The 19,665-nt window shown below is 40.2% G+C and overlaps 1 protein-coding gene across 2 annotated transcripts in view; it reads left to right on the forward strand.

Annotated features, from left to right (window-relative positions):
- The window catches only part of CNTN5 (contactin 5), a 1,042,858-nt gene that overhangs the window by 973,555 nt on the left and 49,638 nt on the right, over positions 1 to 19,665 (forward strand). For both annotated transcript variants that reach the window (XM_038372749.2, XM_038372738.2), the window contains 2 exons: positions 17,105 to 17,263; positions 17,737 to 17,886. In XM_038372749.2, coding sequence (XP_038228677.1) covers positions 17,105 to 17,263; positions 17,737 to 17,886 — 309 coding nt within the window. The remainder of the gene's footprint in view (positions 1 to 17,104; positions 17,264 to 17,736; positions 17,887 to 19,665) is intronic.

The raw sequence follows: 19,665 nt of genomic DNA on the forward strand, positions 1-19,665 counted from the left end.
ATTGTAATTCAGTCCCTGTGCCCCTCCCCAGCGTTTTTCTCTACATAGCACTCAGTGGTTTGCAACTTGATAGTCCCAGGTTGCAGTGTCATTGCAAGCTTCTCTTGGTTGAGTCCTTGGGAACACTGGACACTGATTCAGCAGAAGAGGTCAGCGGTGCAAGGTTACTCTGAAAACTTCCAGTTTGGGGTGTGGAGGAGGCTTGTCATGTGTCTAGGAAATTCACTATCACTGTACAGTTTTGTCAATGAAACCCAAAAGAGTACTGCTATATACTCCCTAGGTAGTATAACTTCTCAGGGATAGCTATTGTCTGTAGTTTAGATGTTATACTGTAAGGCTTGTCTGATCTGTTTTGACATATCATTGCTATTTTGACTGTGAATATGTGAGATTGTCTTCACTTACTGTACCCTCCCTCTCCTCGGTAGTACTTTTCACACAGAGAGTAAGTTGAATCAAAACCCTTTATGCTTCCTCTTTTAGATATTCATGGATATAACTGGTCAATTATTTGCAAGGGGACTATATTATGCTATTACTAATCAGATGTGTTGACTGTAAGTCAAAGGAAATTATTTTGACTCTTTATAATAAAGGAATAGAGAGACAACTGTACATCATCCTGCCCTCATCAGTTGGAGAAGAACAATACAAAGTCTTTGCAAATCCCTGTTTGTACCATACCTAAGGTGTAACTCTTCAGAGACAGCCATGTACCACCACACTCTCAGGCACGTGCAGTGTCTCAGAACATTGTATTGTATAGAAAACATGTAGTTCCTTTGTATATTGTGTTTAGTATGGAATAATATGCACCAATCTCTATCCAGCATATTCATTTGAACACAGTATGAGTAGTAAGGCTTTCATTATTTTTCATTATTTATATAGGTGCCTTCAGTATGTACTGCATTGTACAATAGAGGAAGTTTGCTAAAAAAATAAATGGTTAGACAACTTGGGCTAGCTCTTTTGTGCCTGCAGAATGAACAGTGCAGGGCAAGTCTAAATACTTTTGTCTGTAATTGCATGGTTTGCACTTATAATTAGGTAAAGAAAGGTGCAAGTACTCAAATTTATGCACATCAATTTGTCAGATGCAAATAAGGAAGCTAATCTTCTGAAAATTTCCTACAATGTGTGCAGGTTTTTAAAGGGTTGTGGGCCTTTTGCAAATAAAGTGTACTACTGTTTTGGGTGTTCGCTGGATTTCATTTAGCATGAAATACATTTTCAATGGGAACTCTTTTTTTATTGACGTCTTTGTTAGTGACAAAACCATAATTTGATCTTCCTGCAAGTACTCTTCAAAAATGTTGTTAAAAGTTTTCCATCAAAAGGCTGTCCCTTGTTGTTATTTATTCTCCTTTCTGTTTTGTTTTGTTTTTAAATATGGCAAAGAATGGTGATGTCTTTACCTATAAACATTTTATTGACAGTAGGAGTGTTTGCCCTATGAATTAATGCACTCACCTTTCAGCTTAGAATTTAAAGTATTTAAATCCTATTATGAGTTGCAAGTGAAAAACAGTTTAGTTGTTTCATCCTAGTGAATATTTGTCCTCAGAAAACTACTGCACTGTTTGACATAATTGGAGTGTCTGTGTTCAAATGGCGCTCAGCCACTGTAATGAAAGAAGACAAAACCAGAGGTGCTTTGGCAGAGTAACATGAAGAACTATGCACAGTTCCTCACCACACTGTTTGGTTGTAAGTAATGCTGCTCCTTAACTTCTGTAAGCATCAAATACCCTCTTCAGAAATTGGCCTGGAGGGTTCTCTGCCCCTTTGCATTACAAGAGAACCCTTTCTGTTGAATATCTGTGACAAAGATACAAGTTATAATCTTTTGCTTCCCACGTTTTGTGCCTAGATTTAATTCTTAAAGGTTTACAAAATTCATGACTTGAGTTATTGATTGCTAGTTCTAAATATTGGCAAAACTTGATTGTGAATTCTAATAAATCTTTAAGCCTGTGGTAAACTTACTGTCATCAGGCCAAATTTTACTCTTGGATACATACATATGACTCTCACTGTCATATTTCAAAGCTCTGTGCACTCATCTGAGGACAAAATTTTGCCCACAGAGATCACGAATGTGCTGTGCGGAAATCAATCAGCGGAATTACATGTGTGTGGTGGGTAATAAAAATATCCTCTACTCCTACTAAATCTGACTGAATAGTGCAAAACAAGAATTGTGAACATGCATTCTGTTTCTGACTTTCACCATGTTCACACTTCTCTGGAAAAAATGGTGCAAACAGGTGTTTGTCCACAGCAGTGTTTTCTGAATAGCTGTTTGTCATGTAAACAAGGGTATTCACAGAGAAAAAAAATATGCCCAGGAACTGCTTGTCCCTGTTTGTAAAGTTTCAGTCATCCAGCCAAGGAGCAGACACTATTTTTGGTTTTGATCAATCAATGAGTACAATCAATCATACCTCATTCTTGGTACTTGGGGGGAGGGATAGCTCAGTAGTTTGAGCATTGGCCTGCTAAACCCAGGGTTGTGAGTTCAATCCTTGAGGGGGCCATTTAGGGATCTGGGGCAAAAAGTTGGGGATTGCTCCTGCTCTGAGCAGGGGGTTGGACTAGATGACCTCCTGAGGTCACTTCCAACCCTGATATTCTATGATTCTATGATCCAGGAACAGTTTTTCCTTGTCTAATGCCCTCTCTGTTTCCGATCTTTATTTTATTTGTATACATCTTCAGCTTCCTCTGATTTTCAACCAGCAAGGGATTGAAAAAGAAGAATTTTTCAACTTGGCTGGTTTACCAGCTATAATTGGCACCACTGCATGTCTCTGTACTTATTTTTCACAAAGAAGAGATTACAAAAACAGAAGGCTCTAATGCAGGATAAATATGCATGTCATGTTCTGACACTAATGATGTGATCACAAATGTGGTTATCCTATACTCACGTACCAACCAGGAGGTTTACATTCTGCGGATGTTTCTGCTGATTCTTAGCCGGCGATGTGTCAGGTTCCTTCAAGACAATGCCTGGTTGGTAAGTTAATTTGTTTTCAAAGACTGTCTTCCACAAAGTTTTGTTGTGTTTTTACGTTTCCACTATGTGATAGAAATTCCAAAACAATCTTTATTCATTTCTTATTACAGTGGATATCTCCATGATCTGCAACCTCCGTCAACCTTCAGTCTAACCAGCATTAAGTCATCAGCTAGCTCTATCATGGAAAGAACTGACATTGTAAAGAAAATACTTTTGTGTCTTAATACTGCAGATCAGCATTGGTCCTGCCAGCCACATCTGGCAATGGTAAATAGAATATTTTGCTTTGAGGAGGGGGAGGAAGTTTCTGGAACACTATAACAGCCACAGCGATAAACATAACTCAGTTTTTCCAAAAAGACCTTCCAAAGCCACAATCCAGTTCCTAATTAATTGAAGTTTGTCTTTGACCTTGTTAGAATAAGGCCTCCTCTTCTACAAATAATAGTTACTGTATATTCTTCTGTTCCCATTTTTTGTAGAGGAAACAATGCAGTTCCACTGTAAACAGCAGGGGCATGATTTGTTGGGGCTGCACAAGAGTGAAACATTTCCTGCATAAAATGGAATACATTTCTGGGTGATCTCCGCTTGCAGCTCCAGGACTGGGGATTACTCTGTGTCCCCCCCCCCCTTCTTTTGGGACTAGGGTTACAGTAGCAGCTTCAGGGCAACTCAGAGAGTTTTCCTGAATCAGTTCATTAAAGTGTATACAGTAGTTATCAATGTGGAGCATATTATGATACAATGTTGCAGGGATTGAGACTTCACTTTAAGCATTTAGAAATAAGAGAAAAAGGATTTTCCTATAAATATTTATACCCAATATGGGAATATTGAAAATAAAATTACAATTAAAATCCCATGTACAATTTTAGGTCAGTTTTAATCGTTATTATGGTATTACACAATAATAATGTTCCAAGCTCACCACAGGAGGTTAAGCAAGGTAAGCTCACAAAATAAAAAGCTTTGTATGTATTTGTGTATGTATGTGTGTGTGTACTAGCATAATCTAGAAGCTCAAATCAACATCACTGAATTATCTCCATTTTAACACTGATCTAGTTAATGAAAGCTTTTCTTAATCACAGAGAAAATACAGCAAGGTACCAGTCTCTTTGAATTATTCATTTTCTTCTAGATGTTGTTAGTTTGGGTAATGATTTCTTTATTGTCAACACAAGGAATCAAAGAATTATTAGCAAACTCCACTTGAAACACATAACCTGCATTGCCAGAGATGTTCTGTCATCTGAACCCTGTCTGTAAATTGAAGCTCACATATTTGTCTTGCAAATTTGGATCATGGTATGTTAAACCAAAACTAGTGGAATCAATCATACACCACTGAATTATATGCTGTATTACAGACAACATCACAGTAATCCATCCATCACCTAGCACATCTGCTGCAAATGATCAAACCTCTTTTCAGATTGCTCTATTTAAATTCTCCAGCTACAATTTAACCTGCTGTCTCTTTCTCCAAACATGTCAGATGGTATCTTCTATATTGTTCCAACAAGTTTGCTGTCAAAGCATGACAGGTATAATCTTTCAGTGTCTGTGGAGCTTAAATAGTACATTAGAAGCAATACTCTGTAGCATTATGACTTAGATTACAAACTGTACAATCATATAACAAAGAAAAAGGCCACTAGTAGTTTGTAAAGATATTAAAATGACATATTACTAAGACACCTTTGTTCATAGGTAGCACTGTATAAAATACTAATTTTTAGTGACCTAGAATTTCGTTTGCTCATGTCAAAAAATAAAAACAAAAGTATTCTTGTTCTTACCCTGCTTTCTTGTCACACAAAACAATTATTTCAGAGCTTCTCTCTGGTCATGGTGTGGATTTGGGAAGAAGGTAGGGAGGTGAATAAGTTGGTTTACATGGAAGGCAGAGGACACTTTCAGGAGGAACTTTGGGTGTGGTCTCTGTGTGACCTCATCCCTAAAAAAAGTTGTGAAGTGTGCCATTAGAGCTCCTATTTCCCCAATTCTCTGAGTCAAGGTGATGGCCACTAAGAATGCATTTTCATAGACAGATGCGTAAGCAAGCATGTGGCATGGGGTTCAAAAGAAGGCTTTCTAAGGCACTTGAAGACCAGGTTAAGGTCCTATGTTGGATTAGGACATCTGATTTGTGGGAAAAGGTTTGGGGACCCTACCAAATTCACAGTCTATTTTGGTCAATTTCACAGTGATAGGATTTTTAAAATGGCAAATTTCATGATTTCAGCTGTTTAAATCTGAAATGTTATGGTGTGTGTTTGTAGGAGTCCTGACCCAAAAAGGAGCTGTGGGAAGGTTGCAAGGTTATTGGGGGGGGGGTTGTAGTACTGCTACCCTTACTTCTGCGCTTGTGCTAGCAGCGGTGCTGCCTTCAGAACTGGCCAGCTGGAGAGTGGTGGCTGCTGCTTGGGAGCCCAGATCTGAAGACAGAGCCACTGCCAGCAGCAGCCCTGATGTAAGGATGTCATGGTATGGTATTGTCATCCTTACTTCCGCGCTGCTGCCTGCAGAGCTGGGCCCTTGGTCAGCAGTCACCACTGTCTGGCCGCCCAGCTCTGAAGGCAGCAGCGCAGAAGTAAGGATGGCAATACCATACCATGACATCCTTACTTCTGGACTGCTGCTGGCGGGACACTGCCTTCAGAGCTGGGTCCTCAGCCAATATCTGCCGCTCTACAGCTGCCTAGCTCTGAAGGCAGTGCAGAAGTAAGGGTGGCAATACTGTGACCCCCCTAAAATAATCTTGCAACCTCCCTGCAACTCCTTTTTGGGTGAGGACCCCCAGTTTGAGAAACATTGGTTTCTCCCATGAAATCTGTATAGTATAGGGTAAAAGCACACAAAAGACCAGATTTAATGGGGGGGGGAGACCAGATTTCATGGTCCATGTTGCATTTTTCATGGCTGTGAATTTGGTAGGGCCCTACCCATGCCCTTGAGGAATCTTTTTGTTGTAGGATGAATGAATACGGAGTAGCTGTTCATCTTCTGATGAAAGGCATTTATGGCTGCAAGATGTACTTTTACTGAACTTAGAGATAATTCTGGTTTTTTAGATCTAGGTTGTAGTCTGTTACTAGTGGGAGGCTAGAGGCTGTGGGGGTAACATGTTTTGAGACACACCAGATTTGGAATCTTTTCCACTTCTGCACAAACATGTGACAAATCATTATTATTCTGCTATGTAATAGCCCCTTTCTGATTCTCTGAATGGAACATCTCTATGATTTTGAACCATTGAGGAACCATGACTTGGTAATATAGAATCAACACAGAGGGAGAATGGAGGATGGAGACCCATTCTGGATCTGAGGTCACTAAACAAATACTTAAAGGCACAAATATTCAAAATGATTACATTAGCTCCAATAATTCCATCTCTGAACTAGGGAGACTGATTCTTGGCCCTTAAACTACAAGATGCTTATTTTCATATTGCGATTCAACCATCCCAAAGAAGTTTCCTGAGATTCACTTTGGGTCTAAAGAATAAATGGACACAAATCAGACGTCAAGAATTATAACATTCAAAAACCAGTCGAAGAACACTTCAGTCTCTCCGGTCACTCGATTACAGACCTGAGGGTGGCTATCCTTCAACAAAAAAAACTTCAAAAACAGACTCCAACGAGAGACTGCTGAATTGGAATTAATTTGCAAACTGGATACAATTAACTTAGGCTTGAATAGAGACTGGGAATGGATAAGTCATTACACAAAGTAAAACTATTTCCCCATGTTATTTCTCCCCCCCCCCACTGTTCCTCAGATGTTCTTGTTAACTGCTCGAAATAGCCTACCTTGCTTGTCACCATGAAAGGTTTTCCTCCTTTCCCCCCCTCCGCTGCTGGTGATGGCTCATCTTAAGTGATCACTCTCCTTACAGTGTGTATGATAAAACCCATTGTTTCATGTTCTCTGTATGTGTATATAAATCTCCCCACTGTATTTTCCACCAAATGCATCCGATGAAGTGAGCTGTAGCTCACGAAAGCTTATTCTCAAATAAATTTGTTAGTCTCTAAGGTGCCACAAGTACTCCTTTTCTTTTTGCAAATACAGACTAACATGGCTGCTACTCTGAAACTTTGGGTCATGACCATTTTCAATACAGGGTGCTTCCAGTCAGTCTATCATCCACATCCAGAGTGTTCTTGAAGATCCAACCTGTGGCAGTGGTTCCTCTTTGCAAATTAGGAGTCATGTCATGTCTATATCAAGATGACTGCCAGCTCAAGGAACAATCCTTCGATGATATCCTATTAGCCACACAAAAGACTATAGATATATTAATGCAGTTGAGACTACAATTGAACTCTCAAAAATCTACTCTAACTCCAGTGCAACATCTAAAATTCATAGGAGTCTATTTAGATGCGGTGAAAGCCAAAGCCTTCCTCTCACTACACAGGTTCAACACTCTAATCATTTTAATTGGCACTGTTTAGATCAGCCCCAAGACCCAGGCCAGAAATTGCCTTCCACTAACCTGACAGCAAACACCTTTGAATTAAGTCATGCAGGGTTCCACATGTATTGCTTTCAGGCATGACTCAAAGGAGTATACACACCAAACAGAGAAAGATAGAACAACCTACCCTTGACAATCAAAGACCATCTTGAATGGCAGAAAGATCTGCAGGATATCTGCACAGGGGTCCCATTCATTCAGCCACCTCCAACATTGATACTGACAATAGACACATCCTTACTGTGCTGGGGAGCTCAGCTAGACAATCACATGGTTCAAGGCAAATGGTCCCCCTTAGAATCAACACTACATATCAACCTATTGGAGCTCAGAGCTGTCTGGAATGATTGTTCACATTTCCTATCATTGATCAAGAGCAAACATATAAAAGTCACATCAGACAACATAGCGTGTATATTCTACATAAACCACCAGGTAGGAGTGAGATCACCATCCCTTTGCACAGAGACAGTGAAACTATGGAACTGGTGCATGGCAGCAGCATCTTGTCAGCAGTCTACCTGCCGGGTGTGCAGAATACCACAGCATACACCCTCAGCAGGACATTCTAGCAGGAACACAAATGTGAAATGGAGCCTGTTGCTCTCCACAATGTATTTCAGCATTGGGGAATCCCCAAAGTAGACTTATTTGCCATTACCAAAACCAAAATATGCTCCCAGTTCTGCTCCAGATGCCTTCCTCTTTCATTGCAATACAGGTCTCCTTTACGCCTTTCCTCTGATTCCTCTCATATCAAAGGTCCTGCTCAGGCCAAGAAATAGTACCTCTAATGGCACACCCACCCTTCACAATGTTCTTTTAGGGATAAGGTCTCACAGAGACCACACCCAAAATTCCTCCTGAAAGTATCCTCTGCCTTCCACATAAACCAACTTATTCACCTCCCTACTTTCTTCCAAAAGCCACATCATGACCAGAGAAAAGCAATATTACCTACACTCAATGTCAGGAGACTTTGGCATTCTATTTAGATAGAACAAAAATTTTCAGAAAAATCTTCTAAACTATTGCTTTCAATTGCAGAGAGGTTTAAAGTATCCTCAGTCTCGAAACAAAGATGTTCTAGATAGATATCAAACTGCATTACCTATTACTATTGTACCCACAATCTTCAACCTCCATCTGGAGTTCAATTCCATGAGATCTGTTTCCAATTCTGTAGCCTTCATCAAAAACATTCCCATCACAGAAATATGCAAAACAGCAACTTGGGCAGCTGCTTATACTTTTGTGGAACATTATGATATCACCTATAACTCAGCATCAGATGCTATGTTTGGATCCATGGTATTATCATCAGTACTAGACTCAACGCCGAAGCCCCACCCCTCCATCAGGGTTCCTGCTGTAGAGTCACCTACAGTGGAGCGCCCACAGGGACACTACTTGAAGAAGAAGAGGTTACTCACCTTGTGCAGTAACTGTGGTTCTTTGAGATGTGTGTCCTTATGGGTGCTCTATAACCCACCCTCTTTGCCTCTGCTTTGGAGCTTTTAATAAGGGTCTCTGTGGTAGAGAAGGAACTAAGGACAGTTCACCCCTGCAGCGCAAGGTAGCCTTGAGGCAAGCCTAAAATCTCCAATCTGAAGCTCAGAGACGTGGATACACCTACAGTGAAGCAGCCATAGGGACAGAGTAGGTGGGTAACATCTTCAGTACTTCTGGAAATTCAGATTTTTGTTTTAGGAGCAACTTCAAAGAAAACCATCATGAATGAATGGGTCACTCCAGCACTATGGTTTCTGAGAATTCACTGCATTCATTTGGTCTTGTTATCTCCAGTAGTATATTGATGATTTCAACTCAGAGATTTAGGTAGCCTTTGATACTAAGAGTTTTGGGGAATAGTTTTAAATCAGTTGCTGAATTTTTGTTATCTCTTTGAATAATGCAGAGTGTTTATAATTTTTGTTGTTCTTGATACAGATGTGAATGGACCACATGCCTTTCCTGGAAAAGAGAAATCTGTTGCCACAGTCTCCTGGAGTTACTTACATATACTGTGTACGCACTATGGGAAACTTGCTAGCATATATGTATCCATTACAAATACTTTTGACCAAACAATTATTAGTAATACAGGCATGACAGGAGCCATATTTGTAAGAAGAAAAGTATTTGTATCTACTGAAATAAAATTCGGGCACAACGAGTAATGTATTCTCTAAACAGAAAGCCGGTCAACACAGCTTGTATGCCTACCCTAAGTAAAATTATCAAAAGGCTATGTGGAAGCTGAAAGAGCTTAAAAATGAGTATAGAGAAATACAATAGAGCAGGGGCGGGCAAACTTTTTGGCCTGAGGGCCACATCGGGTTTCAGAAATTGTATGGAGGGCCAGTTAGGGGAGGCTGTGCCTCCCCAAACAGCCAGGCATGGCCCAGACCCCGCTGCCTATCTGACCCCCCCAGGTTCTCATCCCTGATGGCCCACCCAGACTCCTGCCCCATCCACCACCCTCCACTCCCTGTCCCCTGACCACCCCCGGAACCCCCACCCCTGACTGCCCCCCACCACCCCATCCAACCCCCTCCTTCCTGACTGCCCCTCAGGGACCCCTATCCCCATTCAACTCCCCCCATTCCCCACCCTCTGACCACCCCAACCCCTCTTCACACCCCTGCCCCCCAAACTCCTCTGCCCTCTATCCAACCCCTGTCCCCCACTCCCTGCCCCCTTACCGCGCTGCCTAGAGCACCGGTGGCTGGTGGCGCGGCTGCACCAGGATGGGCACTCCCCGGCTGGAGGCAGCCATACACCACGCAGCACAGAGCACGGGGTCAAGCCTGGCTCTTCAGCTGTGCTGCCCCAGGAGCTCACAGTCCCGCCACCCAGAGCACTGGGCCAGTGACGCAGTGAGCTGAAGCTGCGGGGGAGGGGAAACAGCAGGGGAGGAGCAGGGGACTAGCCTCCCCAGCCAGGGGCTCAGGGGCCAGATGTGGCCCGCGGGCCATAGTTTGCCCACCCCTGCAATAGAGTAAAAGGATGAAATACAATAGAGTAAAGGATGAAAGTCTTGGTGACTACAAAATGTGGCTTTAGAAGTACACGTTAAAGTTAAAGTACACATTAAAGTATACTTTACATTAAAATATAAGCAAGAAATCCGCTTCCATAATATGTTGGTGTAGAAGTAATATTATAGTGTTGTCTCTGAACCTTGCTGACCTTGAGAGTATATATTGTAAGAGCTGTTAGTCAACTTGACTATATTGCCAGTAAAACTTACAGACAAGTGTTGGGTTTAAAGGCCATTACCCACAGCTATTGAATGTAACAGAAATTTGAGTTTAGTAAGTTCACATTCAAACTATAATAAAGGCTATTAAGACACTTATAAACCCAAACCACAGGCCCAAGTAATTGGATTTTCGATCCCACCTTGCCACAAACTCAAAAAACATAACTTCTCCCAGGGTGCTTGATCTTGCCTGTTAAGAGACTACCATGTACCTCTACTAGACCAGAAGGCTTGTCCACATGCTTTTGTTTCCAGCTCCTTCAAACCCACCTGCTTCCAACCCATATCTACATTTCAGGAAAAGGGGGCCAAGACAACCCAGCATCTAGTACAAAGGATTCCTTCCCAGTAAGTTGTCGAAAATGAAAAAAAAAAACAGTTAATTTTATTTTAAAAAATGTTGCCTATAGGCCACACCCCCAGCATAGCATTTCAGAAGTTTAGAGCATGCTATAGGCACATTAAAATGTATTAGGTCCTTAATCATATGTTTCCTTGATTTTAAGGGCTTGGATCTTGCAAATGATGTGGTAATTACAAGATGAGTCAAAATCTGCTTTAGAAGGAGACTCTGGTTACAACTTTAACCATAGAGAGACTACTGTGTCTCCTTAATAAATGGCTCACACTTGTACAACCAAGACAAAAAATTGGGATATCTAGCTCTAAAAACACAAGCCTATTCCATATGCAGTAAAGGAGGGAAGGTCTTTGTTAACTATCAACTAAACAAACATCCTTATGTTTTGTCTAAGCTGCAACTTTACAGTAGAGGGCATGCTTCTTGAAAAATGTATGATGAAGTTCACCCATGCAAAAGGAGCAGAACAAGGCATATGCACTGATTAACGTCGGCTCTAAGAGTTTAATTTGGAAGTTAGTGACTTTGTTCTAATCCTCAGCATTCAGGTGAATTGCATCCACAGTGCCCAATCCAGCGCACACTGAACTCAGTGACACAAAAAGCCTCCCATTGACTAAAATAAGAGAAAGATCCAGAAATATATACAGCAAAAATAATTAACTTTGCTTTATTACCATGGGTTTTCTTCAAATATAACTGATCCATGACTTAATGGAAGGTTTGAAGGAGTAGTGACAAGCCATTTCTGAGCTGGAGGGAGATGGAAAAACTAGACAAACATTACAATTACAAATTGTAAACAATAGTTTTGTGGCTTTTTGTCTCCAAATTTCTACTTTGTCTTCAGAATCAATCTGGAAATTTTCATGCCAAACCAATTTTCCAAATCAAAATAATAAAACAGCGCTTTGTGTTGCAACTTCAACTCAGAGGAGGTTACTTCCTTTGCCTAATAAATAAGGCTCTTCAGTTCCAAAGCTTAGGCATGTGCGTACTAGCTCAACATCTCTTGATCTTGAAATAGCACTGTGTGGGGAGAGAAAGTTGGAAATAATTGCTGCTGACAAGACAGAAGCACATGTAAACTCACTAGTAACCCTTTTTACCTCCCAGGCTTAAATTGCAGGTCCACCAGGGGCATTGGCAGGTTTGAAACAGCCCAATTCCCAAATTCCCCACTGTACAACAAGACTTGGTCATTGTTCAGCTGGATTTACTGTACACTTGGCTCTTCTCTTCCTGATTTTGCCTCTCCCCTTAGTCTAAACAAAATACAGGAGCTAAATTCCTCTTCCTGTCAGGATCCTCTGAAGCATATCACCACTCTCTTGGAATCCCATCATTAGCTATCTGTCTCCTGTCAAGCTCCTTATTCTCATCTTCAAAACTCTACAGATTCTGATCTCATCTACATCTCTATTCTCATTCCACTCCATCCTCTTCTTGGTTCTGTTGGTGCTCCTGTTACTTTTTACTTACCAGTACCTTCTTTCATGCTGTCTCCCTTTACTAGTCTTGCTCCTCTAAGTCAGCTTCTTGTCCTTCCTCTTTACCCCCTAAAGATCTGTTCCTTCAAATCCCTCCTGGAAGTCCACTTCTTCCTAGGAATATTTCCAATCATGTTCTCCACACTTTTCCTCTACCGAGCCATTGCCCTGTCTTGTTTCTGTTTGTTTTGTCCAATCTATGCTGCAAGGTCATCAGGAAAAGGACCGTGTAAATGTATGGTGCTATTTTAGTGCATTTTATTAACAATAAGAGCAATAAAATGAGGTAGTGGTAGAAGTTATGAGTAGCCTTGATCTACCCATGCAGGAGATAAGAATTATGCAGATCAGCCTTTAGTAAAGTACAGGCTATGAGAATTAATGTGCTGCTTCCTTTCACTACGTAGCAGAAAAGCAGGTTTTGTCTAGGGATTCAACAGAAAGAGCAACGCTTAACAGAATTACTAAGACACTGTAATTGGTAATGGCATTTTCAAGAAATCCCATATTAACATCAGATGCAGTAGGAACTCTAAAGAACCTCACTAGATGATGGATAGAACAATTCCTAAAGTTAAAAAAAAAACCTCATAACAAGTTTTCCAAAATACAGTCTCTTTTGCCGTAAAATAAAAGAAAGTTCCTTAACTAAACTGAGGAGTTGCTTTGCCAGAAGATAATCCATCCTTTATGCTGGGTTTCTATTGATTCTGTAACTGCATAAGTGGATGTTCCACACCAAGCAGGCTTCCCTACAAAGCTGCAACCATACTGCATTTATATCTAGTCACTTTCTGAGCAGAGTTTAGAGAGGAGCATATGACTTGCTTTTTTCCCCTAAGTTGACTATTTTAAATTTTTTTAAAAAGCTTTAGAAATCCTGAACAATAATATAGCCCTTGGGTGAAAAGTATCTTTAACTTAACCATCTGGCTGACACTATAAATGGTTACAGCTGAGCATAAAATTTAATGGCATTTCCACAAAATGAGTAACATCTGCATGGCACTCAGGTCTTGGGCTAACTGTCATCCATTTGTCATCACCAAAACTTTTGTCCCTTATTAATCTCCTTTCAAAAGTGCCTGATGTTGGAAATGGAAATGCTTTTTAGCAGTCCTCCTGCAGACAGTGTGAGACTACACACTCCAGAAAGTTTCAGGAGCCATTGTCATGACTATGAATGATTTAGAAGGTATTGAAACCATAAAAGAACTTGGGCAACAAAATGTATTGAGAATTTAACATGTGACATTGACATAACTACATTTCTACCAATTTCATGTAAAGAAAAGCATGTTATTATTATTATAATACAGGGGATGGAAACTCACTCTCTCCATAAACATATGATGTCTTTAGAGAAAATGATATCACAAAGGACCTGTAAATTGCTTAAGATTAGGGCATAGGCACTATAATACCGTGCCCAGAGTTCCAGCTTTAATTACATTAAAATTGGAGCATTTATTAAAAATAAAAAGTTTCTAGTCAGTGTGATTGCGAGGTAAACTCGAAAATTATATCTGCCTGAGTCTTCAAATACATTAAAGCAATTGCTGGGGAAGGGGGTGGACTCACCCCCATTCATCTCAATGGGGGTTAACTCCAAGATCAACACCAACCCAGCAGGGGACTCCGTGTATAGCAGGAGAAGAGTGCAGTGGGTCCTGCCCACTTAAACAGATACATGCCCAGCTGCTGGGGTAAGTACTTAGGTATACTCTTGCTGCCATCTTGTCTCCCTAGAAGGAGAGCAGAGCCCACCCCTACCACTACCCCATGAGACCTTGTATTATGGTGTGTCTAGGGCCCCACAATTACCTTAGTCCAGCCCTGTCTATGGTTAGAGAGAGAATGAGTTTTTGAGCAGCAAAATGTTCAAAGGAAAAATGCTCTGTGAAGCACTGAGTCCAAAGGCTGGGCTTGGCAATGAGTATAAGGACAGGGGAGGGAATCCGAGGATGTGGAGTAACTGGTGTGGAGTGACTACGCCTTAGTCTGCCTATATGTTTAATGGATATAATTACAGCTTCGCAGTGAAGCAGAGGGACTGAACTATGGCAAAGTCCTGACTGTAATTATTTTGTCATAATTCATACAAGTATTATTTTGTTGAAGGGAACATCAGAGGGACTGTAAAGTCCAGTGATACTAGCTGGTTTGTGGTTGTAATACACCACACTTGGTGAGGCGAGACTCACAGCTACAACATTTTCCAGACCTTTTAAAGTCTTCAGGCTTAACGTTCCACTTGTGCTCTTGCTTTCATCACTCTGGGTGTAACTTGGAGTTTCTCCATGTGCTACTGAAGGACTCCAATCACCTATTGTGTTGGCTCTGAATTCTCTGAAGTGTCCAGTTAACTTGTTTATTTTTCCTTTGGAATAAGATACTGAGCAATATCTACATATATATTTTTACACATTAGGATTCAAGGCAAAATTATATACCTTACAATGTCAAATGCCCAGATGATTTAATAGGTGATACTACAGAATTATCATAGCTTGTTTTCTAATTATTCATTTAAATGATACAGTTTCCTTGTATTTCATTATCACAAATAGTTTGTACTATAACTTATTTCAGAGAGAAATATTTCAGAGGGAAGAGAAGACTATGCAGTTTATTACTATTTGCACTGAAATTCAAAACAACCTAGAGTTCATCAGTTTAACCCCCAAATCCACTTGGTACCAGGTATTCCCTGACTTTCCCATTAACTTTGATCAGAGTTGCTAGCATCAATTCAATCGTGGGTTCATTATTGCCATCTGAAGGGCCAAAAGAAGCCAATATATGCTTATGATTACATACATACTGATAGAAAATCTTGGCACAAGACTGGTTATAACATAAGTTACTTCATTTTACATTCAATTGGGAAATTCAATACCAGTAGAAGGAAATGCCTTTGCACACAACATGTAATTAAACTGTGGAATGTATTGCCACAGAAAGTTGTTGAAACCAAGAATTTAAGATTCAGAAAAATATTTATGTGGATATCAAGAATATTCAGATGTGTCATAATTATGAGAACATTTTCTGAAGGAATCTTAAATCTTGTGCTTCAGGGTTTAAGCCAATCTCTAACTATAAGAGGCCAGGGTAAGATTTATTTTGGGGTCAGATTATTCCACTTTTGCCTACTCATAGAGTAATAGAGTTTAAGGCAAAAAGGACCACCAGATCACCTAGTCTGACTTGTATATTGCAGACCACCGACACCACCCAGAACCTGCATAATAAAACTAACCTTACTGTAGGGTTCATGCCCCTTCCTGCTTCTCACCACTGCTGGAGAGTGGATACTGATCCATTATGGTAGTTAATATGTTCTCAGAGTCCAGTAGCACTGACGTCTGTAGCAACTGGAGAAGACGTGGGGTGTTCATATCTATATTTTTGGTTCTGATTCATCTCTGTTAGCAATCTTAATTAATCAAATAACATATGCAAATAAAAATAATTCATTATGATTGTCTGCAGCTGAGTACAGTATAATAATATTTTTCACTTCTCAGGAGATGAAAAGCAATTTTGTTGTTTGGGATTTTTTTTCCTGGACCTTGTAACAAACAATATCCTTTGGAATATTAACTTAAATGAAAAACAAAAAACATTCAAGCAAGCTATTAGATGATGCAGGGAATGATTGAATGTGTGACTCAATATATATATTGAATTCTTGATTTGGTGATTATCAAAATTTAGTGGTTTTCAAGACACCTATTGATCTTAGTTTTACTTTGAACATGGTTCATTTGTTATATCAACAGACTGTGGTATTTGCCTCTACAAACATCCAAAATTTGCTTTATATTTATTAATTTCATATCATTATTATTTATTACTTTTACGGCACATGACATGTTGTGGGCTTTTAAGGCATCATCGCTACCTTGAAGAGTTTACAGTCTGAGACCTGTAATAGGGTCTGTGCATTGACTTAAATGGGACTTCTAATGTGCCTAAGGATTTGCCCACATAGATCCAGCTGCTGGCTCAGGGCTTGAGTTCTGATGAAGCAGAGCAAGGAATACTGCAAGTAGATGGTGCAAGGTTATTATAAGGGAGGAAAGGAACATATGGCTGTTTAGTTTAAGCTTAGATGCTTCTTAAAGGTTGCTATTTTACTTTTATTTATCTTCGGTTTTAAAAAATTAAAGAATAAAGTAATTGGTGATTTTTTTTTAAAATTCCTGTTTCTATTTCTAATTCCACAGCTATCACTCTGACATGTTAATTGCTTCTCCCTCATGAAGCATTAAAAAATAGAAATAATCATAATTTGTCATCAGAAATCATAGAAATCAACCACCTCAGTGATGTGCATCTTAACTAAGTATTTCATGAATACTGAACGGCATCATGTCGTTATGGAAACGTGTATCCTGTGTTAGTGCTGCTGAATTGGCATGACAGTGCGGTTCTTCTTATTCTTTCACCTTATTTCTAGGTCCTCCTGGTCCCCCAGGAATAGTGATAGTTGAGGAAATTACAGAAACCACGGCGACGCTTTCCTGGAGTCCTGGGGCAGACAACCACAGCCCTATCTCCACATACAACTTACAAGCGCGCAGCCCATTTTCACTTGGCTGGCAGACCGTAAAAACAAGTGAGAGAAATATTTTTAACATAATATCAGTAGGCTGAGTTCAAAACTCATGGCTCAAGAGAATAGGAACAACCTACACCAGTTGCAGAGGATGATGATGAAAATAAAAGATTAATAAGATTATAAAAGAAGATAAAAAAGTAAAAGGTCCACATTTAAAAATTGCATTTGGATGTCATTTAACAGCATGTCTGCAGTGTGGCTGTCCCTGTTGTAGCTGTGGATAAAGAGAGGATTTCTGTTTTCAAATAGTTAATCAGCCATCTTTCAGAAGCATTAAATAAACATACATATATATGTATATATACACACACACACACACACACACACACACACACACACACTGATGAGTTTGATTTCCATTACCTTCAGTCATCTTTAATATTGTAAAATTCAGTTCCACACACCACTGGCATATTACACATGAGTTTCAGGTGAGTTAATGATTTACACATTGTCTTTGCTCTCCACAGTTCCAGAGAACATAAGTGGTGACATGGAATCTGCTGTGGCAGTAGAACTGAACCCATGGGTGGAATATGAATTCAGAGTTGTAGCAACCAACAAAATCGGGACTGGGGATCCAAGTGCACCATCTCGAGTGATCAGAACCAGTGAAGCAGGTAAGAACTTTGAAAGCTACAAGTTTATTCTGTAGGAACCATAAGGACTAAAGAAATTTTAAAAAACTAATATCTTTCAAAAGCTTCTTGCAGACATCACTGTTGGCAATCACTACTAATCTAGTGTGATATATTTTTCCAATGGGAGAGCTTGTTCATTCAAAACAAAATTATTTTTTAGTTTGGGATGCCCAGCCCTCTCTTACCTTCAAGTGTTAGGCCATTACACTGTGTCCTCTGCTTTCTACAGCTCACTGTCCTCTAACCTGCAGCTCCAGACCCTTCTTGATCCATGATCTCCCAGGAGACTTTGCTGGTTTATGAACAGAATCAGACATCATTCTACTGCAGACTCATACATGACCATTATTCTTTCCTCCTCCCAGGACTTTCTGTCACCTAGTCCCTATCTGTCCCATTTTCTTCATTATAAATCCTTCACAAGTTCAATTGTTTTGAAAGTCAAATGAAATCCTACTAGTCCTCTACTGTGTCTGCTGGATCCACTGCTGCTGTATTCCAATCCAGTGCATTCTGGATATTTCCTTGTATATCACAGTGAATTGTGTGTGTGCCTCCGTGGAAGACCCAGAACATTCCTGGTTGTGGCATGCAATGTCAATAAACCAGTTAAGAGCTTTGGACAAAGTTGAAGTAAATGGTGAATTTGTCATTTACTGCATCTGTTAAAGACAGCATGGTGAACCAGAAATCAGTTGCTACTGCCTCACTTTTGAGAATCTTCTCTTTAGCAAAAAACACTACATAATCAGTACGTTATTCAGACCTCTTGGAAATGCAAATGTCCAAAATTTTGGGAGCTTAAGCACAATTTATCGAAAGACTAGGGGGATGGAGAAACAAGTTCTATGTGGCAGAAAGGAAACATGAGAGAATCTTATTTTGAACTATTTAGATGAAGGGACAAATCCAGGGAGAGGATATGTGTTTAGGGAAAAGGGTGGGAGACAGACATGTGGTTGGATGTAAGCATCCAAGTGGATCTCAACTTCTGAACACTTGAGGCTTTTTCCTGTCACTATTTAACATCACATCTGGTTGTTTTGTTTTCCATTAAGTGACTTGTAAGTAGGGTGTTAATCACATAGAGTAGTTATGTTTTCAAGCTTAAATGAAACCAGCCATGCTTTTGTAACCCATGCCTGCTGGGTGTGGTGCTCTGTCCCCACTGAGTAGCACCTAGATCATGTAGAGATTGATGAGTCTTCTACAGCCTTGACTAAGAGCTATTGGACTTTTAGCTCATGTAGTAGAAGATCATGCAGTAAGCTTCAGAAGTCTGTTGTTCTATAACTAGCATCTGCTGGCCTTACAGTTTTACCATTTGTATAAATGAATAATTAGATGAATCGGTTAGTCACGTCTCATTCTGTTTTCTATCTTTTCATGAGGGGAGATTGTAAGGATTGCAAGTGGTAATGCCATAGTCTATCTGCATTCATAGTTCTGGAATAAAAAGGGTCAGCCTTTGAGCTTTGTTAATTATGTGCATTAGAGCCATAGTTCACTGGTCTGTGGACTCATCGCCTCATAGACTTTAAAGTCAGAAGGGACCATCGTGATCATCTAGTCCAGTGGTGGGCAACCTGCGGCCCATGGGCCAAACGCTGCCTGTCAGGGTAATCCACTGGTGGGCTCCAAGACGGTTTGTTTACATTGACCATCTGCAGACACGTCTGCCAGAAGCTCCCATTGGCCAGAAGCAGTGAATCGTGGCCACTGGGAGCTGACAGCACCTATGCCTGTGGACGGTCAGTG

This window comes from Dermochelys coriacea, chromosome 1, assembly GCF_009764565.3.
Source record: "Dermochelys coriacea isolate rDerCor1 chromosome 1, rDerCor1.pri.v4, whole genome shotgun sequence".
NCBI lineage: Eukaryota > Metazoa > Chordata > Testudines > Dermochelyidae > Dermochelys > Dermochelys coriacea.